The sequence below is a fragment of the Lissotriton vulgaris genome, chromosome 7 (assembly GCF_964263255.1).
Source record: "Lissotriton vulgaris chromosome 7, aLisVul1.2, whole genome shotgun sequence".
Lineage (NCBI taxonomy): Eukaryota > Metazoa > Chordata > Amphibia > Caudata > Salamandridae > Lissotriton > Lissotriton vulgaris.
Window position 1 is genome coordinate 85,548,437 of NC_141695.1, and position 27,577 is coordinate 85,576,013.

At 44.5% G+C, this 27,577-nt stretch overlaps 1 protein-coding gene across 1 annotated transcript in view; it reads right to left on the bottom strand.

Moving 5' to 3' along the window:
• Positions 1 to 2,376: 2,376 nt before the first annotated feature.
• LOC147700848 (putative DBH-like monooxygenase protein 2) overlaps positions 2,377 to 27,577 on the bottom strand; it is a 477,613-nt gene continuing 452,412 nt past the window's right edge. Inside the window, exon 13 of the mRNA XM_086929749.1 lies at positions 2,377 to 6,006. Coding sequence (XP_086785875.1) covers positions 5,770 to 6,006 — 237 coding nt within the window. The 3' untranslated portion in view covers positions 2,377 to 5,769. The remainder of the gene's footprint in view (positions 6,007 to 27,577) is intronic.

Genomic DNA, 27,577 nt, shown 5'->3' on the forward strand with positions numbered 1-27,577 from the left:
AGAATTGTCTCTTCCCCCCCTACTGTCCGAATTTGACGCTTTTTCTTCCGTCTCGGGTTATAAGATTAATTCCGATAAGACCAAAATGCTAACCCTGACCAATAGTTGTCTTCCACATATGTTCTCCTTGTCTGGCTTTGCTTGGAATAGCACAAAGATCAAATATCTTGGAATTTTATTTTCCAAATCTATTTCTTCTTCCATTACACTTAATATGTCTGTTATGTTATCCCGAATTGAGAAACTATTTTCCTCATGGAATCCTCCTTCCCTTTCTTGGTGGGGTTGGCTTGATTCTATAAAAATGATGATTGCCCCTATTCTTCTTAAAACCCTTTCTATGTTACCTGTTCATATTCCTGCTCTTTATTTTAAACCCATTGATTCTTCTCTTTCCAAATTTCTCCGGAAAGGTAAAACATCTAGAATTTCTTTGGCTGCTCTTCGTAGGTCCAAATTGAATAGTGGTGTCAATTTTCCAGACTTTCGTCTTTATCATAAATCTTTTTCTCTGCGACAAGCTTCCCGATGGCTTTCTTCCGACACTTCCCCATACTTTCCTCTTTGGCTCGATGTTGAACGGACTTTGTTGCTACCCTTTACTTTTAAAGAAATATTGAGTTTCTCTACCCAAACTCCTTATACCTCCCTTCCTCTGTTTAAACATGCTTCTTCTCTTTTAAAACCTTTGCTTTTTCCACGTGACATTTCGTGAGAATCATTTCTAAATACTCCAATTTGGTATCATTCTCTTATACTTATTAATAATAGATCCCTTTGTTGGACATCTTGGAGATTAAAAGGTATTATGTGGGTTAATCATCTTTTTGACGGTGTTTCACCCCGTTCTTTTCCTCAATTTTCAACTTTTATTCCAATGCCCTCACTCTTTCTTACATACATTTACTATTCTCATGGAGACCATTCTTGATCGTTATTACTCTCTTTCTTCTGTGGCTTCAATAACTCCTCAATCTCCCTTTCTAGTTATTCTTTTTGCTCTTCCTAAAGCGTCTTTAATTTATAAGTTCTTTTCTTCTCCCAACCCGGAATGCACTAACACCAAAGTGGAACTTTCTTGGGAACATGATTTTGATTGTACTTGGTCTGTTACTCTTTGGGACAAGATTTGGTCTAGATCTTTGAAGATTTCTCGCTCTGCTTCTCTCACTCAATCTTTATTTTTTCTATACGATAGACTTTATATCTCTCGTCTTTCTCTATCTCGGTTCTCTTCCTCCTCTGATTCTAAGTGTTGGACCTGTGGTTCTTTACATGCTGATCTCTTCCATCTATTTTTTCTCTGTCCTCCTGTATCTTCCTTTTGGAATAAAATATGGTCTTATCTCTCTCGCATTTTCACACTTTCTATTTCTTGTTCACACATTCATCTCTTTCTGGGCAGTCTCTCAGATTCTTTAGATCTTCCTCCGCATTCACATGGACTTTATGATCTCATGCTAGCACTCGCATTCCAACACATTTCTTCCAACTGTAAATCCCTCTCAAGCATTTCAATACAACATTGGTGGAACTCCTTATGTCATTTTCACAGACTTGATGTTGCCTTTGCTTCTTCTTGTAAACCACGTCATAATGTGGACCTTTATTGGTTACCTCTTACCACATTTCTAGACCGTTCAGTTCGTACATTACCCAATCATACCACCTCAGAGAAATTCAAACCTCCTTGAAGGACTTGTACTCTCTCCTTATTTGTTCACTTGAGGGTTTTTGCAAGTTTACTATTTTACATTAACTTTTACTTATGTATACTGTTATTTAATCGAATGTTTCCTCTCATAGTTTGAATTGCCGCTATCCTTTATATTTTATATTATTATTTTATATTATTATTATTCTGCTGTAGCATTGCTTTTCCTTTCCCCCTCCTTCCCTTTCCCTTCCTTATAACCTTAAAATCCCATAAAATGCTTTTATTTTTCTGTTAGGACATTGGCATTAACATTGCTTTAGTTTTTTTTTGTTCTTGTATATTTACTTCCTGCTGATGTCTATTGTTGTTTAGCAATTTTTGCTTTCAATAAAGCTTTCAAACATAAAAAAATAACGACACCTTTGGGAGTTTTTGAAGAGCACACAAAATGTATGAAAATACCCCTCTTCCACCAAGCTATTTAGACCAGTACTGTAAAAAATCATCTAACATAACAGCACTCTGTAGCAGTTGAAAGGCTGAATGAGCGCTAAACAAAACAACAAATGGAATAAAATGCAGTACTAGAGAACACAACTAAGAGAAAATACATGACATATGCACCTTTAAACTTAGTAAAGGTTTCAGCCTACAACAAAACAGAAAAACCTTACACTTTAAATGTGTAGACTACATCTATACAACTAGACACAATCAACAATACTTTGATGTTTTTAATAATTGATTATCTTATGACCCAACTTTTTTCAACCTTAAAAAAAAGAAAAGCTGTGTCTGCCCGCCAGGATTGAAACCTGTTATGCAGTACGTAATAGAAAAAAAATAGGTCTGTCTGCATAATGGGATAAGGGGCCGCTGGCACTCCTATATCTCACAGATGTTTTTTAGGTTGAATTGAGGCCCCTGATATAATGTACATATTTCTGTAACAGGGCCAAAGACATTCTGGCCTATACATGGGATCTCTTTTTAATTAGCATCCAAAATGGTTTAGTACTGAAAAGAGAAGCACATGTCTGTCCTGATTGGCTGACACCCATCCATTGTCTTACCAGAATTTTGGAGTGCAGTTCATGGGCTTTATCTGAACTTACAACATCAGAGAGGCACTGAAAAATTGAGTAACAAAACATGTATGCCATTGATGAGTGTATGTATGAATGATTGAACATACACATATAGAAGAGTATCCAGATTATTTGAACCTGATAGTTGCAGTAAGAGCTGCAGTGGAAAAGAAAGGAACTACTAGATGCCAGGAAGTGGGGAAAGGGGGACACATGAGAAGAAAGGGAAGGGATGTGTTACAATGAATGTAGGAGAGCTCAGAGACATATTAGATTGGAAAGAAAATCAAGCTGCCTGAAGAAGTAATAATTTAGCAAGGAAGGTGCTGCAATGGAATCTGCACAGACCTGCTAGGCACTTACACAGGGTTAGAGCAGCTTTGTGGGACAAGGAAGGGGCTGCATGGGGAAGTGGCCCAAACCCACCGGCTCTCACAGAACGGAAGAGTGTCAAGGTGGGAGAAGGAAGCGGATGCAGTGTAGTGCTGCACAGATCCATCTTAGTGCTCGCAGATGTGAAGAATGACCAAGCTAGACAATGAAGGTGCTCAGGGAAAAGTGTAATATGCCTCCTGGGTAACTCAATGGGATAAGTAAAAAACAGAAAGGTAGAGGCGAGACCCTAAAGATGGAAAAATACATTAACAGTAAAACCAATAAATAATATTTATATGCATGTAGACTATTTCTTAGGTGTAATAATCCATGAATTACAATAAATTGGTCCCATCACTGAATGTCAACCTCACTAGTTATTGCCTAGTGCCAGCTGTACTACAGTAGCTTCTGGCTGAAGGGAGCTGTCCGAAAACCCCAACGCCTCTTTTATAGTGTATTTATGGATGTATGTCTCTATGTATAAATGTTTGAGTGTATGTGTGTACACGTGTGTGTGCTGGTTACATGATGACATGAGGCTCCCAGCAAACGGCTAACTCTGTTGGTAAGCAACACGTAAAAAGGACAGTGGATAGATATGTTTATGTTTCCAAAGTGTCCTGGCTTCTTCAGTAAGAGAGACACATTTTGTTTTTTTTGTCCAAGCCAAGGAGCAGAAAATATGTGCAAATACTGAAGATACTTTGGAGTTTAAATGAAGGGAAGATCATGAAATAACCTAGAGTGTCAGGGTTTAACATGCTGTGTAAATAGGCATAACATAAAATAATATACTTAAAAGTATATCCTAATGGGGGAGACATGAGGACTGTGAATGAATACAGTACAAGTATCACAGTTACAATATCTATAGAATGTTCAAATGTATTTGACAACCCCTTAAATGTATAGCTAAAGGTGTCGTACAAATAAAAAAAAAACGAGAAGGTATGATTTAATAAAATACTTTTTTAACGATTATATTTCCCAAAACGCTGTGCTCTTGGTTATAGCTCATACATCGTAATACATGTTTGGGATCATTAGCTTATCACCACCTATCGGATGCAACACATGGATAAAGAAAAGAAGAGCATAGCACATTAAAAACCAAGTGTCTGCAAAGTTTTTCACCCAAGAAAAAAGATTTGTGCCCTAGGTTAGAGTCAGGGATGGATAGTGTTTCTGAAAGTAGATATTGTATGACCCTAAAGTGTTAGTGTTACTGGATAATGGGTTCTATGTCCAGGAAGACATACCTCTGTAAAGAAGTGGTAACCAGGAGCCTGACCTTTGGGTTATTTGGAATGTAAGTCACTGGCATATAAGGCATGCCCACGCCCATGCAGGACCTCTTCACTTTCCTGGAACTTGCTAGTAACCATGAGACCCAAGAAGCAGGCACAAAAGAGGTTGAATAGCTGTAATTCCTTCTTTCCTTGTGATTCCTTTTCATTTAGTAAGATCAATAGCACAGCTCCTCTTAAGTCCTCTCTTTAAACACTTTAAGCATCACTCTGACCAACCCAATGCACTGGGGAGACTTGTCCCATCCTAATATTCAGAACTTATTTGGGCAGCTTTATCTTGTGGTCTCCAAAATCGAGTACTGATGCCAATGAAAAGAAAAAACGAAGGGAAGCAGCTGCAAGCTTACTAGTTGAAAGTGGATCTGTAAGCTCAGTTAAAGAACCGTGGGCCAGATGTTTGAACATCAGGTCACAAAATACTAATTGCACATTGTTAACAGTACTTTTGCGACCATTAAAGATTTTAAAGAACCATCATATGCACTAATAGGTCTGTTCTCAAAAATACAAATTGTACTGGACCGCAATTCGATCTGCCTCATCAATTTTAATTATTTAGGTCTCTAGTTGTGACTCTCTACGATTAAAGGCCATCACAGGGATATTGGGCTGCTGATGCCAGCAGACAACCATGTGTTTGACTGCATTAAACATCTTTTTTTTAAATGCAGCCAATTTTCTTTGAAGAAAACAGGTCTAACTTAAAAAAGTCTGTTTAAGACTCTCTACTAATCTTTTTTTTCATTCATGAAGGGGAAGAGGTCCCAAAAGGACACATTTTCTATTGTGAATGATTTGCCACCTCCTGTGAGGGGGTCAGTAAATGTTCAATGGATTTCTGTAGCCAACCATTAACATATAGGATACCAAATCGGTATTTGGAAGGAATACTTCCAACACTTCCCTTCCAGACACCATTTGGTATCCATTTGTAATCCCATATTAGGAGTTTGAAAAATGGTTATAAATCTGAAAATTGAACTTGGGAAACTGCATATTAACAATCGCAAATGCTGAACTTGAATATTTGTGACTTAAAATGCTTAGTACATCTGGCCCCCTTTCTCCTCTTCTCTGCCTGGTTTATCAGTGAAAATTGATGTGCATATCTTCTGCTGCTTGGTGTATACCTAACATTTGCCAGCTACTAGGACATTAGTGACAGGGAAGCAGGATGCAACTACATGATGGTGGAGAGAGGGCTAACAAAGAGAATAAAGGTCTGGAGTAGGTCTATACCCTTACTGTATTGTGTAGATATATAATTTCATTAATACAGTAGTCACATTCCAATTGCTATTTTTCCACTGGACAGTGGCAGGCACATGTTTAACCTCTAGGAATCTAGGAATGTAACGATCACAGTGAAAGCTGACAGGAGAAATACAGTGAGACAGAGGACCCCTGTCAATGAGCTGTGGCCAGTGTCCGTCGGAAACGTGTAAATTGGCTTAGATGGTACATTTGATGGAGTAGATGGAGATGGAGCATGACTGGTGGACTCTGAGCCGCAGGGAGTAGTTGGTGGGTCAGAGATGTTGTGAACATAGCCAGCGTTTATAAACTTCGATCCCTGAAAGCAGAGTACAGAGTGGAGAGTATTAATTATCATAGAACACATACATCAGCAACAGAGCATTAACAGTGGCATAAATATTGTCTTGTGCTTTACAAACGTCTAGCAGAGAGGCACACAAACAGTCTAGTGCATTGGAACTTAGTGATATTGGCTGTTTACAATTGTGGATCTTCTTAGGTAAATAGAGGCCATGATATGTTATCTGTTGAGTTTGTTTTGGTGTTCAGTGCCTCTTTTTTCTAACTTAGTGGAGTAATGAAACTTTGGCCCCCCCCAGCTGTATGTGCTGATTATTAATAACAATTTCATATTGCCTCTCAACTGTCGCCCAATCCTGGTCCTGTCTGCCTCCCCCTCCCCTCACCTTTCCCAGAGTGTGCCAGAGACACAGAGGCTGTGAATTTCCCCAAGAGCTGAGAGAGCTAAGAGAGAGGGAAGAGGTGGTGATCATACCATGAGCTGCCCCCTACAGGCCAGTCTCTAGTTTACTGCTGCATAGTGTGCATTCTCCTTCTGTCTGTCCCATGCCTCCTTCTGAGCTCTCCTTGTGGTTGTCTCAGACCAGGCTCCTGTATACCATAAAACGTCCTCCTGTCTTAGAACTCCTCCTGCACCATAGGAGCTCCCTTCTGGTGCCAGTCACACACCTCCAGGCTTAGTCTGTGGTTGCATTTAGCAACCCCAAAAATGCAGTGCTACCCCCGCAATCCCCTCTCCCACCCTTGCAACAACCCCTCGAATAAAGAATCAAAGCCCACCCCTCACAGTATTGTAATAAATCACAACAGTAACATGATCCCTGGGTCTCTGATTACAGCAGCCCCCAACACAGAAAATAAGACGTGATATATTCCACTACTAATACTGTACTCACACCTTACAGCTTTGGTGGCAGACGCAGAACCCGGGTGCCGTGTAAATTATGATCCCACCGTGACCGCACGTGCAGTTTACACTGCGCATGACCACAACATACAACACAGTCACATCGGCCTTGCCCCACCCTGTTCCTGATCCCAGGCCACACAGCTGCATGTATCATGTAAAGGTGCAGTGCACAGTTCTGGGAAACCAGTGTGCATGAGCAACAGTGTATAAAACTAACTAGTCCCAGGGCCAGACCCAGTCAGTGTACTGTGCTGAGTGGCCCAGCTGGAATGTTACGCCACTGTTCTAACCTCTTCTAGGATTACAGAAGAATGACATCTTACAAGTGCTCTCCCAATTCTACACCAAATAGATTATTTTCTCTAATGCATCATGGTTCCTACAGTTTTAGAAATATGGATGCTATGTCATAATCCATAATGTGTTACATTTGGGGGTTGGGGGATTAAAGGTTTCTTAAATAAGTAAAATTGTGAAGGAAATTATTCAACCTAGTCTTCTATATACCCAAAGCAATATACTTGTGGGCATAGCAGGATAAGAGTGAAGTTTGAGGAATAGTATCATGGGACAAAGAAAGAAAGCCTGGGATTCTATTGATCGGAGCACTGCCAAGCCATACCAAACTCAGCTCTGTTTTCAGCAAGCAAGAGCAGAAAATGCTCTTGTTTGCTGAAAGCAGAGCAAGTCTGTTTCCCTGCCTGCTGTCAAGCGAGCAGGGAAACATAGGCCAGGGCGGTAAACTTCGCTCCATTCACGGAGTTTTCTGCACTCCGCGGAGTGCAGAAAAATACACTTCGTGATGTGCAGCTGAGTTTTTTCCCCGCTCGCGACCATGAACTGTAAGTTCGCAATCGTGAACAGCACGTTTGAGAGCTTGAGCTGTCACTCGGATAGAATTTCTAGCCGAGCGGCAGGAATATCAGCACAAACTGCAGTTCGCACTGCACTCCTCCACTCGCAGAACTTCGCAGAGTGTTTTTTGTAACTTCGCCTAGTTCCACGTAGCAAAACTCTGCCCAAGACATTCAAACAGACAAATTGCTTTGCGATCCAGGGATCTACATGTTCAGCAGCTCCCTGGGTCACGAAGCAATGCGGTTCCTGCTGGAGGTGGGGAGCCAGCAGGGACCATGTGGGCCTTGAGGCTCCCCTGTGGTCCCCAACGGAGAAGTCAGGGGATGGGGTCCCCGGGGCCAAAATCAGCCTAGGGAGGGGGGCAGAGCAGGCCACCTCCGCTTTTTAAAAAATAGGTATAAATAAAGACACAGCCCTGTGGGATAGGTTCCCCAGGGCTGAAATCGGCCCAGGGAGGGGGGCCGGCAGGCCCCCTCCACTTTTTTGAAAAATAATTAATTAATACATTTAAATAAAGGGAGAGAGATGGGGTTCCTGGGCCCCCTTTCCTTTAATTAAAAAAATAAAGAAGGACACTTTAAAAAAAAGAAACGTCGGGCTCTGGGGAATCAGGTCCCCAGGCCGTAATTGGCCCAGAGAGGAGGGCTGCGTGTCACGCCCATTCTAAAAATGCTTGGCCCCAGGGAATAGGCCAGGGAAGGATGGCCACAAGGAATATAAATATATATTCACTGAAAAAACAAAGGTTACAGGTATGTTATAATTAGGCTCACATATTACATCGCTCAAGACATAGTTAGTGACATCACTGATAACATCTCAAATGACATCACTGACATCATCCAGTGACTGTGTGTTTTCTAAATGTTTCCGAGTGTTAAAGATATATACTAAGATACTACAAAAATTAAATGTGTATAGTTTGTTTACTAAAGTTTACTAAAGAGTGATACCGTAGGAAAGTGCCTCTTTTGACATGGTTAGCCCCCACTTTTTGCCTGATGCCTGATATGATTTTGAACTATAAGAGCACTGCGTCCCTGGTTCCCAGTGACAGATCTTTTTCCCCAAAACAGTACCATGATTGGCACAACTTCAGTAACTCATATAAGTCCCTAGTAAATGGTACCCCTGTTGCCTAGGTATTGAAGAAGGTCCACTGGGGCTGCAGCATGAATTGTGCCACGCCAGGGACCCCCTTACCAAGACCAAGCAGACTGCCACTGCAGGCTGCGTGTCTTGGTGCAGAAAATATCAAAGAGTCAACATGGCATGCCCTCTCACACTGCATGAGATATAAGTAAGTCACCCCTACTGCAGGCGTTACAGCCCTAGGACAAGGTGCACTATATCCCATGGGTGGTCATATCTGCAGGGACAGAAATGGATCTGCAATATTTGAGCCCTTCTTGGATATTTTAAGTGCACCGGGAAGCCACAAAGAGTACATGGGCTGGATACTTGTCATTACTGTGGTAAATAAATATTTACCGTCGGAATTTCTATGCAGTAAAGTTCAATAAAATAACTCAATCGGAAATGAGAGGCAGAATCCGTGATATCTGAGTTTATAAGGGTTTTATTCCATAAAATGGAATGGTTCGAACCAGGGTATCATGTTCCTTTCACCATTAAGGATCAGAAAGGGATAGACAAAGCTTTATTAACAGAATACAATATATATAGTCAATGCATATAATGGTGATGGATACAGAAGGCGTAACAGCTGAGAGAAATGAGATAAGAACACATGTGCGTAACAGAAAGGCGTGCACGAGGGCGTACACAGAGGTGTGTGCTAGAAACGTCACATGAAAGTGTCACAAGTGGGTGGATACATAGTGGAATTTTGCAATGTCAGCAGAAATCTGTAGCAAGGATGCGCGCGCAGCAGCATGACGTGTGACTGACGTGAGGCTGGAGGGTGCAGGGGGCTTGACATTTAGTACTAGAGGAAAGAGACAGAAGTCTGGCATGTCAGATCAACTCGTTCCTAAATCATATCTGATATCTTGAGTTTGGGGAACTATATTATCTAGAAGGAAAGGTCTCTTGGGCAGAGGCTACTCTATACTGACTATTAATGCGTGCATATGTGACTACGTGTCTGCGTCTAATGCGAGGGGCCATGGGCCTACCATGGTAACAGGAGCAATGAATTACTTGCATGGAGACAGAGAGGCCGGTCCCTTTGCTCTGCAGCCGGGGAATTGTTTATCTATTCTGCTAGACTGGAATGTGTTTTTCGAGGATCTGAGCTCGGCTATACTGATAACTTGAAGGCAAAATACTGTCTTTGGCAGGCAAGCAGGCCGAGCCGGGCACCGCTCGCCACGCAGGGAGTAGGACAGAGGTCAGGGATGTATCCCACGTTGCAGCTTTCAGGAGGCAGAAAGCAGAAAGGGCTCGATTGTAGAAATCAGGGCCTAGCTCTGCAGGGCTAGGAAAACGTGAAAGTGCACCATGAAAAGACGTTGGCAAGGCATACTTAGGAACTGAATTATCGATCCATTCATGGTGGATCTGAAAGAGGACATGTTAACGTTGGACGCAAATGTATTTGCGTCTTCATAGCTGGTCGAGGAGGGAAGTTACATGCACTTTAAGCTCGTACATGGAGACGGTGGGGTTCACGTTAGGGGACACAATTGACCATAAAAATTAATATTACCTCATTCCCTCCTTGTCCCCTACGGACCCTTCATGATATATCAATCTTCATTAGTCCATCTATTTGTTCATATAACATCATTTGCTCTTCCTTTTTCAGGCGGGATTTAGAACGTGGACTTGGATGAGGAAAACATGATGTGGCGCACAAGCCGCAAATCGCTGGCCCACACTGTATACATAGGCAACAACTGAATACTATGAGAAGGGCTATTCCGAGGAAGGATAGGACTTTCCATCCCCAGGCTGATAACACGCTCCAGAACCAACCGGACCAAGTCCAGGTGCCTGGATTCTGGTGTATCTGACTTGCAATCTTATGGAGACGCGTTATGGCTTTATATACTGACGGTGCGTTTTCTGGAATGAAAACACAGCAACTCGATCCGATGACTCTACAGGCTCCGCCCCTATCGGCCAAGATGACGTCAAGAACAAGACGATTTTGAAGAACAACAAGTCTCATAGCAGACTGTTCCTCTGTTAAGTTGCCTAGGGCGGAAGTAGTTTCATTTACCACTGCTTCAAGGGTTCTGGTCAAGTGACGTATTGATTGGCTATTGAAGATAGCTCCTAAATAGGGAAATAAACCTTTATTGAAATCTGTATATCGTTCCCATGCCGTTTCAGTATAGTCGACAATCGGGAGTTCTCTCTTGGGTCTATTAGGTACTAGACGGGAGTTCTTATGATAATCAGGTGGAGCTAGAAAAACAGGTGGCAGAAGGAATGCAATGTAACATGTCCCATCCCAATCTAGTGGCAAACGTATATAGGCTGTATGACCACAAATGAAATAGGAATGGCGGGTAGCTTTGAATGTAGACTTGCCTTTATCACTGAATTCGATCACAGTAGTACATTTACTATGACCTAGGGGTACTGAACCATTCTTTTTGACACATAATTCGCCTTTGACTGGTAACACTGACATAGAGGGTAAGTCTGGTCCTGTATCGGACTGGACATTCAGAATCATGAGGTTAAGTGTATAATTACCTAATCCATATACTTCATTTTCTAGATCGGTCCCTGTCCTTTGTGGAAGACCCTCCTTGTTAGGGTAACATGCTTTATGCAGAACTGTGTTCAGATTTCCCCATACCCAACTGCCTTGGTAGACTATGGAATCAGAATCTAAAGAATTTATCAGACTAAACCAGGCACCACAGGAACCATTATGTGTGAACGGATACGGGAAGAGGGGCAGGACTCCCTTGTATTTCTGATAGGGAGGGAGCCGGAGACATATCCAACAATTGGTAGCATTGCTGGTCTGATGGGAATGATGTAACATACTGATAAAAGTATTGTTGCGCAGCGCAAGCCGGTAAGATAACTCGTGCGGGGGCAATTCACTGAAAGTATGCTCGACAGTGCTATTTGGAAAAAAATGTGCATGTATGGAAATAGGAAAGTACATGTGTAATAATAAACTTGCATCAATAATGGTAAGACTCAGAAAAAACATAATCAATAATGTCACGATGCAGTGACTACGAAGAGATTTACAATATTCTCGTTTCTTGAGCTGTTTCTGTCTATCTCTCTCTCTATTGGGGTCTAACTTGTACATGTCAGGAACCTGTCTAACCGCTTCACCTAGGGGAGGACTTAAACAATTAAACTGTCTGACTTGCTAGACCTCAACTTCATGCGATACTCTTGCTGAGGAGTTTTCTCTACCAGTGGGAGTTTAGTATCAGTCTCTGGAATGGGGCAGGGCTGGGAGTCTGACTCTGGCGGCAGTCCATGATATTTTTTTATATTACTTGAGTGGAGCCAGCCCTTACGGCCCTCCACCTTCACTGCTGTCCTTGTAGTTAATAAAACAAGCTTCGGCTCCTGCCAGCGGGGCTCCAGCGGACTCCTCCTGTCGAAATTCCGAACAAAGACGTGATCCCCAGGGACGATCTCGTGTGGCTTCACCTCGGTGTTGTCGGGAAAGGCTGCAGCCACCTGTGAACGACAAGATTGTAGTGCAGACATCAAGGAGGCAAGGTAATCTGTCAGCATATTACAGTCAACATCTGTGATCTTACGAGGCAGAGGCGTCCCCCACATATTCGGTGGCCTACCAAAGACCACCTCGTACGGGGATAGCCCTGTTCTAGAGTGTGCAACCATTCTCATGTAAAACAATGCAACTGGCAAGGCGACTATCCAGTCTACCCCTTTCTCTGCACAAATCTTAGCAAGACGTGTTTTCAGTGTCTGATTGTGGCGTTCCAAGAGGCCTGCTGCCTCGGGATGTCGGACACAGTGGAATTTCCACTGATATCCTAGCAGGAGTGATACCTGCTTCATTAGCTCGGACGAGAATGGCTGACCATTATCTGAGTACACGACACGAGGCAAACCGTACCGTGGGAAGAATTCACGAACCAACTGTTTGGCAGTGGTCGGAGCAGTGTAATCTGGGACTGGATATGCTTCTGTCCAACGGGAAAGTGCACATACAACTACGAGGACATATTTGAATCCTCGACATCGTTCCATCTGGATATAATCCATCTGGAGGACTTCAAAAGGGTGATCGGGAGGATTGAATCCACCTTGCTCTACAGGAATGCTTTTACCTGGGTTGAACTGACAACAGATCATGCAAGTACGCACTTTCTGTTTTGCTGCTGCTCGTAAATGTTTATTGTACCAGAGATTCTGTAAACTGTCTAACATGGCTTTTTCTCCTAAGTGTGCTGGACTGTGTGCGGTGTTAATCATAACTTGCACCATAGAGTCGGGGAGAAACCATGTGGCTTTTCCCTTCGTCATCCATCCCTGGTCTGTCTGGATCCCTCCTAGTTCAGTCCATTTCTTTATTTCGTCTGGAGTAGCATGTGTCTGTATGTCAATTACATCTAGTGCGGGATCCTTAACTGTCATGCAATGTGTCGGTGTCGGGACTATTGTCTTTGTCATATCAGCTGCATGTGTGTGAGTCAGAGCTGTGTGTTTCGCGGTTCGATCGGCCAGGTCGTTACCCTGGGAAATAGTATCTGTAACTTTAGTATGTGCTCTGCACTTCATGATAGCTATGGCTGATGGCAAATGTATTGCTTCCAATAATGCTTGAATGAGGGGACCATGTTGGATCTTGGCTCCGTGAGAGGTCAAGAAACTTCTTTCCTGCCAGAGTACACCGAAGTCGTGTACGACTCCAAATGCATAACGTGAATCTGTGTATATGTTAACATTCCTATTCTTGGCTACTATACAGGCTCGAGTCAGAGCAATGAGCTCTGCAGCTTGAGCAGACAGTGTATCAATACGGTGTGTTTCTTTGACTTCAGTTTCAGTGGTCACTGCATATGCGGCCACTAATTCTCCTGTGCTTGTTCTCATGCATGAACCGTCCACGTAAAGTGTCAGGTCTGGGTTAGTCAGTGCAACATCTGTCAAGTCTCGTCGGGGCTTTGTTACTGCATTAATGATCTCTATACAGTCATGTGGAGCTGAATCTGTTATGTTCGAGGGTAACAATGTGGCAGGATTGAGTATATTGCAGCGTCTGATTTCTATGTGTGGCTGGAACAATGTCAATTCATAACCTGTCAGTCGTGCTATAGTCAAGTGTTGAGTCTGTGTTCTGTTTAAAAGAACTTCCATAGAGTGTGGAACTTGTACTGTCAGGGGATGTCCTAACACTATGGAATCACTTTGTCTGATTGCTAGGGCTGTCGCTGCAACTGATTTTAAGCACGCAGGCAGGGCCTGGGCTACTGGGTCTAATGTACTCGAAAAATAAGCACACGGCTTATGTGAACCTGCTTGGTCTTGTGTGAGGACAGATAATGCTGTGCCATCACGTTCTGTAACGAAAAGTGTAAAAGGTTTGTTGTAACATGGTGTTGCTAAAACTGGTGCTTGACATAATGCTTTCTTTAATTCATCAAAAGCCTGTGTGTGTTCCTGAGTCCAAGGGAGGACAGTCGAAGTCGCTGCCTCCTGTGTTGTCAACTGTATAAGTGGCTTGGCTAGAAATGCATACTGGGGAATCCATTGTCTGCAGTAAGAGGTGAGGCCAATGAAGGCCCGCACTTCCTTTTGTGTCCTGGGTTGCGGTAAGTGTGCAATTAACTGAATGCGGTCAGGTGTTAGCTGTCTCCCCCTCTTGGACAGCAAGTGCCCAAGGTACACCACTTGCTGAACACAGAATTGTAACTTTGAAGGGGACACCTTGTGTCCCTTGTCAGCCAAGAAATGCAAAACCGTCAGTGATGCATGTTCACATTCAGGTTCGCTATGGGCGGTGATCAACAGATCATCGACGTACTGGAGTAGGGCAGTGTTAACTGGCATGTGAATACTGTCAAGTTGTCTTTTTATTGCTTGGCTGTAGATGCTGGGGCTTTCTGTGAATCCTTGAGGTGCGCGTGCAAATTTGAAGCCACGGCCATTTAAACAGAATCCGAAAAGGTATTGGCTCTCCGGATCAATGGGGACACTGAAGAAGGCGTTCTTGAGGTCAATTACAGTAAAGAACGTCGCCTCTGAATCAATAGCAGTCAATAATGATGAGATGTCGGGGACCACAGGATACTGTGGTACAATACATTCATTTAATTCTCGCAAATCAATCACCAACCGATAAACTGGAGGTGCATTCGGGTCAGTATTTTTAAGAATCGGAATGATAGGGGAATTACATAGATTGGAGTCGGTTTCTACAACCACTCCCTGTGCAATGAGCTCTTCAATGATTTCCAGTAAAGCCACTACAGCATTGGGTGGTAACTTGTATTGTCGGATTCGGGGCAGTACAACTCCTGGCTTGAGTGTAACTCGGTATGGTGTAATGTGCATACAACCTACATCAGTTGGGCCTTGCGCCCACAAATGTTCTGGTACATTTTTCAATCTGACATCAAAATCTTGTAATACATAGTGACCCTTAAAGTCACGCAAAAACAGTCTAACTCCTTCCGGAGAACAACATATTACAGCTCCTAGAGCTTTCAGTGTCTTGATACCTAACAAGTTTTCTGGACATGACTTCGTGAGCAATAAGTCTGTAGTACGTGACAATGGACCAACTGCTAGGGGAACAGGTTTCGATACTTCATTAACAATAGGCTGTCCTGAAAATCCAAGGGAAACATTCTGTGAGCCTGAGAGGGGTGCCCCTGGAACCTCGTCGTGACTTATTGTTGTTTGACTTGCCCCTGTGTCAATCAAAAACTTTCTATCTTTTCCTAATACTTGACTATGTACATAAGGACCCTCTTGATCTACAGGAACTTCAATGAGAGGCAAGCCAACCTCCCTCTCTAGGCTGTTTCATGAGTATCGCTGATAATCGGGGTAATCAGATTGTGCATACTGGTACATCTGCTGTGAAACTTGCTGTGTCGCAGCAATGGGCTGTGGATGTGGTACCGCTACTGTCTGTACTGTCTGTTGTGGAGCAGGCATAGGCTGTACGTTCTGTGGAATATGTTGCGGAACCTGATGTTGGACCTGGTCCTGTCTAGGCTGACGTGGTCTTTCTTTAGTCTTTCCTGTTGCTATATTGTATTTCAGAACCGTACATTCATTCACATAGTGACCTGGCTGTTTACAATAGTTGCATGTCCCTTTAACGGGAGATGCCGTATTATTTGACTGTGTCGTACCCCTTTTCTGACCGTCAGGAACTTAACGGACTGAGCAACTAACATTTTCATTTTCGTATCTTTCATTCGTCTCTGTTCGTGATCTTGTTCTTCCCTAATTCTATTCTGGTGGTACTGTAACATTTGTAACATTTGGGACGGTGTATTTGCTTGCCATGTACTTTCTACTTTCAAAACACGGTTCTTAACTTGAGGCAGGGAATTCTCGACTAATTTTGATACAAAGAGATGTGGGTATGACTCGCTACTTGTTTTCAGGCCACTGTTAATAATAAAACATTTCTCGAATCTGGAATAAAAATCACTAGTGTCTTCATCGTGTTTCTGCTTACAGGCTGAGATTGCGTCCCAGTCTTCCTTTTTAGTTGTCAACAGTCTAGGCAAAACCTGTACTAATAAACCTGGTAATGCTTTAGCTTTATCCCCAAGGCCTAAACCTGCGGTACGACCATTTTCTTCGACTTCTAATGCAGCCCAATCAATCTTTGTGTCTCCCACCTCCCATTCTTTCTCCTTTAGTTTCTCGTAAATTCCAGCAGGCAACAGTACTTTTAACATTTTCATAATATCTGTATACGTGTAATCGCCCATGAGTAACATATCTTTAATCTCTCGGTGAAAACCTGCAGGGTCTTTATCATGACTGGGCACTATTTTCTTCATTTCCAATAATTCCATTTTAGTGATGGGTGTATATACGAATACACGTTCTAGTGTGTTATCGTCTTTTCTGACCGGATGTACTTCCCGTAAGGGATTCTGTCTGTCAAAGTAAAACATTTTTCTTTCTGAGGGTGGTGGAGCTGACATAAACTGTGGTTTCAGGAAACACTATACTTGTGTCTATGTTCTAGAATTTCTTTAATTAAATCAGTACCTAGGCCTCTCCATCTATTCGAGAGCAGTTCTACTAATATATCCGGTAAGGGACCTGGATCAGAATGTTGGCTTTTAAACAACGTAATGAGATGCTGAATCATGTATATACCAGCTAATTTCTGTTCATCAGGGGAAAGGTTCAAAAACGTCTGTGCTACTGTATCATCATTATAAGTACTAGAATTGTTAGCCCATTGTACTGCGGACCGGGCTAGTTCTTGTTCATCCATGGAATTGAGTACATGGTACCCCATTCGATCTTGAAGTATTTTATCGGTAGCTTGAAACATATGTTCAGGAGAACTCGGATTTGATATAGCAGAGAGAAAAAGTCTTTTACTTTCTGGACGTATGGTTTTCTTAAGGTATTTTCCCTTACCTACATATGCTATTATCTCTTTGTCTGACTGTTGGGAGGTTTCTGCTAGATCCTCTATATCATCCTCCTCTTGCGAGGAAGTTGGATCGTCTAATTCAAATTCTTCTTCAGGTGCTCGCTGGGCATGTATATCTATTATTTCTTTACGGATCTTTCTAACCATATGATGTACACTGTTCTCCTTATTATGTTTACCCTCCGACATATTCTGGCTCCATCTAATCAGTCTATTCATCTCACTTTGCGGAAAACCTGCCTGATCTTGTTCTCTTATTAAACAATTAACCAAAAATCGCATTATTAAACCTTTAGTCTCAACTTTCTGACGTGACATGGCTTCAGCAACAGACTCCGGTCCTTCTCCTGTTCTAATGAAATAATATAATTTGTCTAGATGTTCTGGCATTTCTGGTAGTAATATCAAATAATCTGTAACGCGTCTCAAACGTATGGACGCTAACAACATGGGTCCTGACGTACCAGGCACTGGGTCATATCTGCAGTCTGTAAGTTCTTTTCTAAGTAGTTCGGCCGGAACGCCTTTCGGTGTACGAGCCTTTGCTAAATCTCTCATTGTAACTCGGTGTAACTGTGGGGGTGTTTGATAACCTCCTGTAGCACCTCCTGAAGCGGAGGCTTGAGCATAATCTGGCTGTAGGGTCGGTACCTGCTGTAGCTGGGTTGGGTCCTGGACCACGCCAGTCCCAAAAGGATTTAATGGATGCAGTTGTTGAATACCAGTGGGGACAACGGGAACGGGTGCGGGTAGCGGACCTGGAGGGATCTGCTGTTGCGGACCTGGGGGCGGATGATCATGGGGTAGGAGGCCGTCAACGGGTACAGGTGGTGCAGGTACATGGGCAGGTGCAGTAGTATATGTAGGAGCTACATCGTCTAAATAGGAAGAAATAAAAATGTCTGCTGCAGTCTTGTGACGTAATTTAGTCGGAACCAATGGAGGGGGCAGATCTTTTGGTATTTCCGGAGTGGCCTTAGGTAAACCCTCGGCCAAAAGAGGATACATACCATTCACAAGAGTGTTTCGTTGCCGGTCTACTTGTTCTGCTTTAACTCGTATTCCTTCTTCAACTAGTACGTTTTCTCGGGCTTTATCTGAATCTTCTCTATGTTTTTCTGCTTTTCTGTATTCTTTCTCTGTACGTCTATGCGATTCTTTACGCCACAATTCTATGGCATCTTTCTGAGATTGTCTGGCCTTCTTTTTCCATAGCGCTTCTTCTACTCTCATGATGCAATCTGCATCCCATGTCCCTGTAACGGGCCATCTATATTTCTCGTCTAGGTTCTTAGTATAATCGACCCATAAATCTAGATATAATATGGCATCTAAGCCGTGCTTATGGTACATGAAATTTCCGGGAGTGTCCCTAGGTGGGACAGGAATCGCTTCCTCTAGTATCCCTTTCCTAGTTCCTAACTGTCTTAACTTTGAGAACAATGGCATCTTGATATCTGGCACTTGACACTTACTCGAACTTGAACACACTTTTTACACAGAAACACAGTAATGTATATCAAACAGTCACTCAAACCACGACATTAATCACATAGAAACATTTTGAACACATATTGACTATGCTTGAATTCTATAACGTAAACAAAATCGAACCGTTGAAGACACGAATTACTTGATATACTGCTAAACAGTACAGATACACTGCTAAAACAGTGCAGACCGGGTCTGTGTACCCAAACCCGTCTTGACTGGATACATAGTAATGCACCCGTCTAGATGCGTCCCCAGCAACGGTACTCACCGGGAAGCACGGAACGGAAGGCCTCGGAAAACTCGTCTGGACTGGACCGGACTCGACTCGACTCGACTCGTGACGTCACAGACACGTCGGAACTGGTGGGCCTCTAGACACCTCGGATCTTGCTCTCTCGGCTGGGCTCTGGTCGGGATCCTCCGCACTCCTCACCGCCTCGTCTGGGTGTCGATCGCAGGCTCAGTCACCTCCGTTGGCCTGAGGGAGATACAGGAAATCCTGCGGGTACGCGTAATTGTCCGTCACGGCTGTGGCAGGGGGCTAGGCCTGCAACGCACCGCCGGCGTGTAAGGTGGGGGAGGGGTCCCTGTTCGGGCGCCAAATTAATGTGGTAAATAAATATTTACCGTCGGAATTTCTATGCAGTAAAGTTCAATAAAATAACTCAATCGGAAATGAGAGGCAGAATCCGTGATATCTGAGTTTATAAGGGTTTTATTCCATAAAATGGAATGGTTCGAACCAGGGTATCATGTTCCTTTCACCATTAAGGATCAGGAAGGGATAGACAAAGCTTTATTAACAGAATACAATATATATAGTCAATGCATATAATGGTGATGGATACAGAAGGCGTAACAGCTGCGAGAAACGAGATAAGAACACATGTGCGTAACAGAAAGGCGTGCACGAGGGCGTACACAGAGGTGTGTGCTAGAAACGTCACATGAAAGTGTCACAAGTGGGTGGATACATAGTGGAATTTTGCAATGTCATCAGAAATCTGTAGCAAGGATGCGCGCGCAGCAGCATGACGTGTGACTGACGTGAGGCTGGAGGGTGCAGGGGACTTGACATTTAGTACTAGAGGAAAGAGACAGAAGTCTGGCATGTCAGATCGACTCGTTCCTAAATCATATCTGATATCTTGTGTTTGGGGAACTATATTATCTAGAAGGAAAGGTCTCTTGGGCAGAGGCTACTCTATACTGACTATTAATGCGTGCATATGTGACTACGTGTCTGCGTGTAATGCGAGGGGCCATGGGCCTACCATGGTAACAGGAGCAATGAATTACTTGCATGGAGACAGAGAGGCCGGGCCCTTTGCTCTGCAGCCGGGGAATTGTTTATCTATTCTGCTAGACTGGAATGTGTTTTTCGAGGATCTGAGCTCGGCTATACTGATAACTTGAAGGCAAAATACTGTCTTTGGCAGGCAAGCAGGCCGAGCCGGGCACCGCTCGCCATGCAGGGAGTAGGACAGAGGTCAGGGATGTATCCCACGTTGCAGCTTTCAGGAGGCAGATAGCAGAAAGGGCTCGATGGCAGAAATCAGGGCCTAGCTCTGCAGGGCTAGGAAAACGTGAAAGTGCACCATGAAAAGACGTTGGCAAGGCATACTTAGGAACTGAATTATCGATCCATTCATGGTGGATCTGAAAGAGGACATGTTAACGTTGGACGCAAATGTATTTGCGTCTTCATAGCTGGTCGAGGAGGGAAGTTACATGCACTTTAAGCTCGTACATGGAGACGGTGGGGTTCACGTTAGGGGACACAATTGACCATAAAAATTCATATTACCTCATTACGGGTTTCCAGGCTTCATGATGGCTTCACTATACCCTAAGATGTTGGTACCAAGCATCTTTTCTTAATAAATCCTCCCTGGTGCCAGTGAAAAATTAATTAATAAATGCACACAGGAGACCCTTCAGAGGATCTCCATAAAACTTACCAAGAACTGATATGGTCTCCGACTAGTCATAGCCAGTCTGCCACCGCCAAATAGGTTTCTGACCTCATGGAGTGGGAGCCTGCCCTCTCAGAGGCCTGTAGCAATAACTGGCCACCATAAGTGTGGCAGGGTATGCTCAGACGTGAGTCCCTTGCTCACTCTGCCACTGATTCAAGCAGGCCGGGCTAAAGACGGCTGGAATGCCAGAAACCGGTCCTCGGAAGCTTGTTTCCGGTCCGGGGAAGACATGGCTTGGCAGTTCGGGCTGGACTGTTCCCATGAGGCACAGGGTCAGACTGATTTGCATATAGCCATGTCAGAACTGGGGTGACAGAGTGGGCTAAAGAACGGTGATGGATTAAACCCAGATCTTTTGACTGGGTATGAGTGTTTGATTGATTCAGATGCTCCGGCCATCACCACCCCCTTTTGTACCGCTCTTGGCCACCATAAGTGTGGCAGGGTATGCTCAGATGTGAGTCTCTTGCTCACTCTGCCACTGGATTCAAGCAAGCCGGGCTGAAGACGTCTGGAATGCCAGAAACCGGTCCTCGGAAGCTTGTTTCCAGTCAAGGGAAGACATGGCTTGGCAGTTCGGGCTGGACTGTTCCCATGAGGCACAGGGTCAGACTGATTTGCATATAGCGATGTCTGAACTGGGGTGGCAGAGTGGGCTAAAGAACGGTGATGGATTAAACCCAGATCTTTTGACTGGGTATGAGTGTTTGATTGATTCAGATGCTCCGGCCATCACCACCCCCTTTTGTACCGCTTTTGGCGACCATAAGTGTGGCAGTGTATGCTCAGACGTGAGTCCCTTGCTCACTCTGCCACTGGATTCAAGCAAGCCGGGCTGAAGACGGCTGGAATGCCTGAAACCGGTCCTCGGAAGCTTGTTTCCGGTCCAGGGAAGACATGCCTTGGCAGTTTGGGCTGGACTGTTCCCATGAGGCACAGGGTCAGTCTGATTTGCATATAGCCATGTCTGAACTGGGGTGGCAGAGTGGGCTAAAGAACTGTGATGGATTAAACCCAGATCTTTTGACTGGGTGTAAGTGTTTGATTGATTCAGATGCTCCGTCCATCATCACCCCCTTTTGTACCGCTTTTGGCCACCATAAGTGTGGCAGGGTATGCTCAGACATGAGTCCCTTCCTCACTCTGCCACTGGATTCAAGCAAGCCGGGCTGAAGACGGCTGGATTGCCAGAAACCGGTCCTCGGAAGCTTGTTTCTGGTCCAGGGAAGACATGGCTTGGCAGTTCGGACTGGACTGTTCCCATGAGGCACAGGGTCAGACTGATTTGCATATAGCCATGTCTGAACTGGGGTGGCAGACTGGGCTAAAGAACGGTGATGGATTAAACCCAGATATTTTGACTGGGTGTGAGTGTTTGATTGATTCAGATGCTCCGTCCATCACCACCCCCTTTTGTACCGCTTTTGGCCACCATAAGTGTGGCAGGGTATGCTCAGACGTGAGTCCCTTTCTCACTCTGCCACTTAATTCAAATGGGCCGGGCTGAAGATGGTTGGAATGCCAGAAACTGGTCCTCGGAAGCCTGTTTCCGGTCCAGGGAAGACATGGCTTGGCAGTTCGGGCTGGACTGTTCCCATGAGGCACAGGGTCAGACTGATTTGCATATAGCCATGTCTGAACTAGGGTGGCAGAGCTGGCTAAAGAACGGTGATGGATTAAACCCAGATCTTTTGACTGGGTGTGAGTGTTTCATTGATTCAGATGCTCTGTCCATCACCACCCCCTTTTGTACCGCTCTTGGCCACCATAAGTGTGGCAGGGTATGCTCAGACGTGAGTCCCTTGCCCACTCTGCCACTGGATTCAAGCAAGCCGGGCTGAAGACGTCTGGAATGCCAGAAACCGGTCCTCGGAAGCTTGTTTCCAGTCCAGGGAAGACATGGCTTGGCAGTTCGGACTGGACTGTTCCCATGAGGCACAGGGTCAGACTGATTTGCATATAGCCATGTCTGAACTGGGGTGGCAGAGTGGGCTAAAGAACGGTGATGGATTAAACCCAGACCTTTTGACTGGGTGTGAGTGTTTGATTGATTCAGATGCTCCGTCCATCACCACCCCCTGTTGTACCGCTTTTGGCCACCAGAAGTGTGGCAGGGTATGCTCAGACATGAGTCCCTTGCTTACTCTGCCACTGGATTCAAGCAAGCCGGGCTGAAGACTGCTGGAATGCCAGAAACCGGTCCTCGGAAGTTTGTTTCTGGTCCAGGGAAGACATGGCTTGGCAGTTCGGGCTGGACTGTTCCCATGAGGCACAGGGTCAGACTGATTTGCATATAGCCATGTCTGAACTGGGGTGGCAGAGTGGGCTAAAGAACGGTGATGGATTAAACCCAGATCTTTTGACTGGGTGTGAGTGATTGATTGATTCAGATGCTACGTCCATCACCACCCCCTTTTTTACCGCTTTTGGCCACCATAAGTGTGGCAGGGTATGCTCAGACGTGAGTCCCTTGCTCACTCTGCCACTGGATTCAAGCAAGCCGGGCTGAAGACGGCTGGAATGCCAGAAACCGGTCTTCGGAAGCTTGTTTCCGGTCAAGGGAAGACATGGCTTGGCAGTTCGGGCTGGACTGTTCCCATGAGGCACAGGGTCAGACTGATTTGCATATAGCCATGTCCGAACTGGGGTGGCAGACTGGGCTAAAGAACGGTGATGGATTAAACGCAGATCTTTTGACTGGGTGTGAGTGTTTGATTGATTCAGATGCTCCATCCATCACCACCCCCTTTTGTACCGCTTTTGGCCACCATAAGTGTGGCAGGGTATGCTCAGACGTGTGTCCCTTTCTCACTCTGCCACTGAATTCAAGCAGGCCGGGCTGAAGACGGCTTGAATGCTAGAAACTGGTCCTCGGAAGCTTGTTTCTGGTCCAGGGAAGACATGGCTTGGCAGTTCGGGCTGGACTGTTCCCATGAGGCACAGGGTCAGACTGATTTGCATATAGCCATGTCTGAACTGGGGTGGCAGAGTGGGCTAAAGAACGGTGATGGATTAAACCCAGATCTTTTGACTGGGTGTGAGTGTTTGATTGATTCAGATGCTCCGTCCATTACCACTCCCTTTTGTACTGCTTTTGGCCACCGTAAGTGTGGCAGGGTATGCTCAGACGTGAGTCCCTTGCTCACTCTGTCACTGGATTCAAGCAAGCCGGGCTGAAGACGGCTGGAATGCCAGAAACCAGTCCTCTGAAGCTTGTTTCCGGTCCAGGGAAGACATGGCTTGGCAGTTCGGGCTGGACTGTTCCCATGAGGCACAGGGTCAGACTGATTTGCATATATCCATGTCTGAACTGGGGTCACAGAGTGGGCTAAAGAACGATGATGGATTAAACCCAGACCTTTTGATTGGGTGTGAGTGTTTGATTGATTCAGATGCTCCGTCCATCACTACCCCCTTTTGCACCGCTTTTGGCCACCATAAGTGTGGCAGGGTATGCTCAGACGTGAGTCCCTTGCTCACTCTGCCACTGGATTCAAGCGGGCCGGGCTGAAGATGGCTGGAATGCCGGAAACCGGTCCTCGGAAGCCTGTTTCCGGTCCAGGGAAGACATGGCTTGGCAGTTCGGGCTGGACTGTTCCCATGAGGCACAGGGTCAGACTGATTTGCATATAGCCATGTCTGAACTGGGGTGGCAGAGTGGGCTAAAGAACTGTTATGTGTTTATCTAGGTTCCTGATCGATACTGTGACCTTATGCCCCTATTCGGCTATAAATCCATTTATTCCCTATATTGGCATAACCGTTCAAGTGCGATTTTCTGTAAAGTCATCTCTGGCCTCACACGAACAGAGCCACATTCCAGCATGACTCTCTGCTACTTCCTTTGCGACCAATTAGTGCAATGACAGAGCAGCAGTCACTATCTGATATTCCTAGATAACACTCCGAGTTCTTCAACAAGATAAAAACTTAGCAAACATGGAAATCCCCGCTTGCTATGTTTTGATTAGTAATAGAACTCTAATGAGCAACTGATAACTGTCACTTCCTAGTGACATCTTTAATTGACGTCTTATGTCCAGCAAACTTGCGTCAAACCCGGCACCTGTCAGGTATAAATATTACCAACGTTGCCTTAAGCAATGAGAGAAATACGAGCTGTGAGTTCGTTGCCTGTTGCTGATGCCAGCTGCCTGCATGACCCCGTGTTGGTAACAACTAGCACTCTGTCGCTGCAGCCTGCTATCCTGTGGTGGTGAAGCTACTGATTACCATTATAGCCGCTACAGCGCGAACTGTGGTTCAGTACGCTTGAGGAGCCGTGCAGCCGTCCTCTGCGAAGACATCCAGCCCAGCTGCCCGCGGACGCTGTCACCCCTCCTTCCTCGACGCGCTGAGAGAAGCCGCTGCCTTTCTCGTGCAGAGAAATCCAGTCCCGGCGCTTCCAGTTTACCCTCGCAGGTGACTGGGATATCGAGAGAGACCCCTGAAGGAGATACCAATCCTCCATCATTCTATTCAGAGGTATGGTGTTGACTAAACCCTTAGATGAGAATTCTTGAAACAAACCTTGGCAAAACCAACTTAACTTAAGCTACTTACTTACTCCCCCTTCTCACGTGTTAGGCTTAGGTCAGGCACACTGGGGTAGGCTTAGTTAGAAGCACCAGTTGAGTATGTTAGCCTAATGTATATATGACTGTATATATGTTTTATTACTTTTAAACCATTGTATGGCTAAGAAACCATATCAATGCTTTTACAGTTCTATTTCGCTATTCTTATCTTACTGTACGTACTTTTTATAATAACAGTTATTGCAATTGTGGCAATACATTTCTCTTGTACGAGAAGAAAGACTGTTCAATAAATGTTAACCCTTTATTGATAAACGCCCGTCTCTCTATTCTCTACATACTGTGAAAGTAAACTGCACTAGACTGACTGAGTGAAATCTGTGTCTATTGTTTCACACGACCCTAGAGATCGACTCTTGATCTGAGGAGCAAAGTTGTCATGTTGCACGGTTGTTGGAAAACTGAATCCCTTCTTGTCTGTGCCAGGGAAGCTGATCACTTCCTATGCAGAGAAGAAAGTTTCCAGTGACCTCTGAGCTAGTTGGTAACACAACCCAATTAAGTTTAGCATAGTCAGTGGAGGCCTGGAATATTCGCAGTTCCACGTCGATACTACTGTTTATGTTATTCCAATGCGCAGGGCCTAGTGGGAAACTAGGAACTACACTACATGGCGCCCTAACGTTTGGTAAGGCGATAAACTAACGCAAGACTTGTAGAGTAACTCAGTCGTGCATATTTCACACCCCTTTCTCCCGTAAATACTCCAATAGACGTCTGGAGTGGGTGAAAGGTTAAAATCCGCCCGACCTTAGTAGGAAGAGATTCCTATGTAAAGCTCCGGTTTATTCAACGTTGAAGGATACAGTGTTCCAAAATATTGTGCACCTAATCTTTGTCTCCTTGGAGACCTACTCTGCAAACCTGCATTTTTTGAAATGTCAGTAGAAAACGAAACCTCTGGGGCCGCAGTAGATGCGACTCAGCAAGGTCCCGAACAAGCAGACCCGGATGCTATTATCATCCCGGTCCACTTAAGAAGATCTATAACTTTAAAACTTATACAAAACGGACTGACACCTCAAGGTGGTACAGTAATTTTCGTGATAGAGGCTCACGAGTATCGGCAGACAGAGGTATTCTATTCATGGATAAACTTTCCAGCGGTAAACGCTATAACACAAGAGTTTCACTATTACAAAATAGAGGAACCTCCGGATGAGTACGCCCCTTTCGAGGAGGTTGAAATTCCACTTAAATTTCAAGAGCACCTGCTCTGGTTTAATGGCGCCCTAAAACACAATAATCACATAACCAGGCTCGGTCCACTAGGTAGACCAGGAGCCACGTGGCCGGTTCTAGCCAGCTACACACCACATCCTGACATTACAAGAATGTCTAGAGAAGAGCTGTTAGCACAGCTAAACACATTAATAAAAATACATAGGCAATTAGTCCAATATGTAATACGGACTGCAACAGTCCAGCCAGCTGTTAATACACCACAGCTGACCCCTCATCAGGGGAACACAAATAAAATGACACCACAGAACATACAGTCATGTCTTGGTAAAACACCCGTAAAATGGGAACAAATTCCTTTCTGGTTAGCCCAGAAAATCACTCAAATAGAGGCAGTATTTCCTGATACTACCCCTATAGAGAAACACAGAATCTTGACCATCTGCCTTCCTATGGGAATCGCACCACACATAGAGGACTGCGACACTTGGGGTACAGTCTTTGCTTCCATTTACACAAAAACACACGGTGTTCCGTCTATGGCGGTAATACCAGAAGTGCTAAAACAGATTCAAAATGAATTTGGTCCAGAGCCAGCTTTAAATCTGGGTATGAAATTACTGAAAGATTTCAAGCAGGTCACGGCTATATTATTAGCCAACGTAAAAGGAGAAGCAGCATCTGTGGCGATTCGCCAGAAGTTGAGGGAAACAGATATAAAAGATCCTGTTGAGCTTGCAAAAATCATAGAAAAATGCTATGAAGAATTAGGTAGAGACAGCTTGGGTGGAAAACCAGTTAAGCCCCAACTGCTCGAAAATCCAGAAAAATTATTTATTAAAAATAATTTAAATACTCCTAAAAAGAGCTGGGATGGAAATAAACAATCCACTCCCAAGGAAAAAGTTTTCCAGTCCAGAGGAAGGTCTCCTCGACGGAGGGAAAGAACTCCGACTCGAGAACGCCAGTCTCCCCAACGGGAGCCTTCTGAGAAAAGATATAACCTT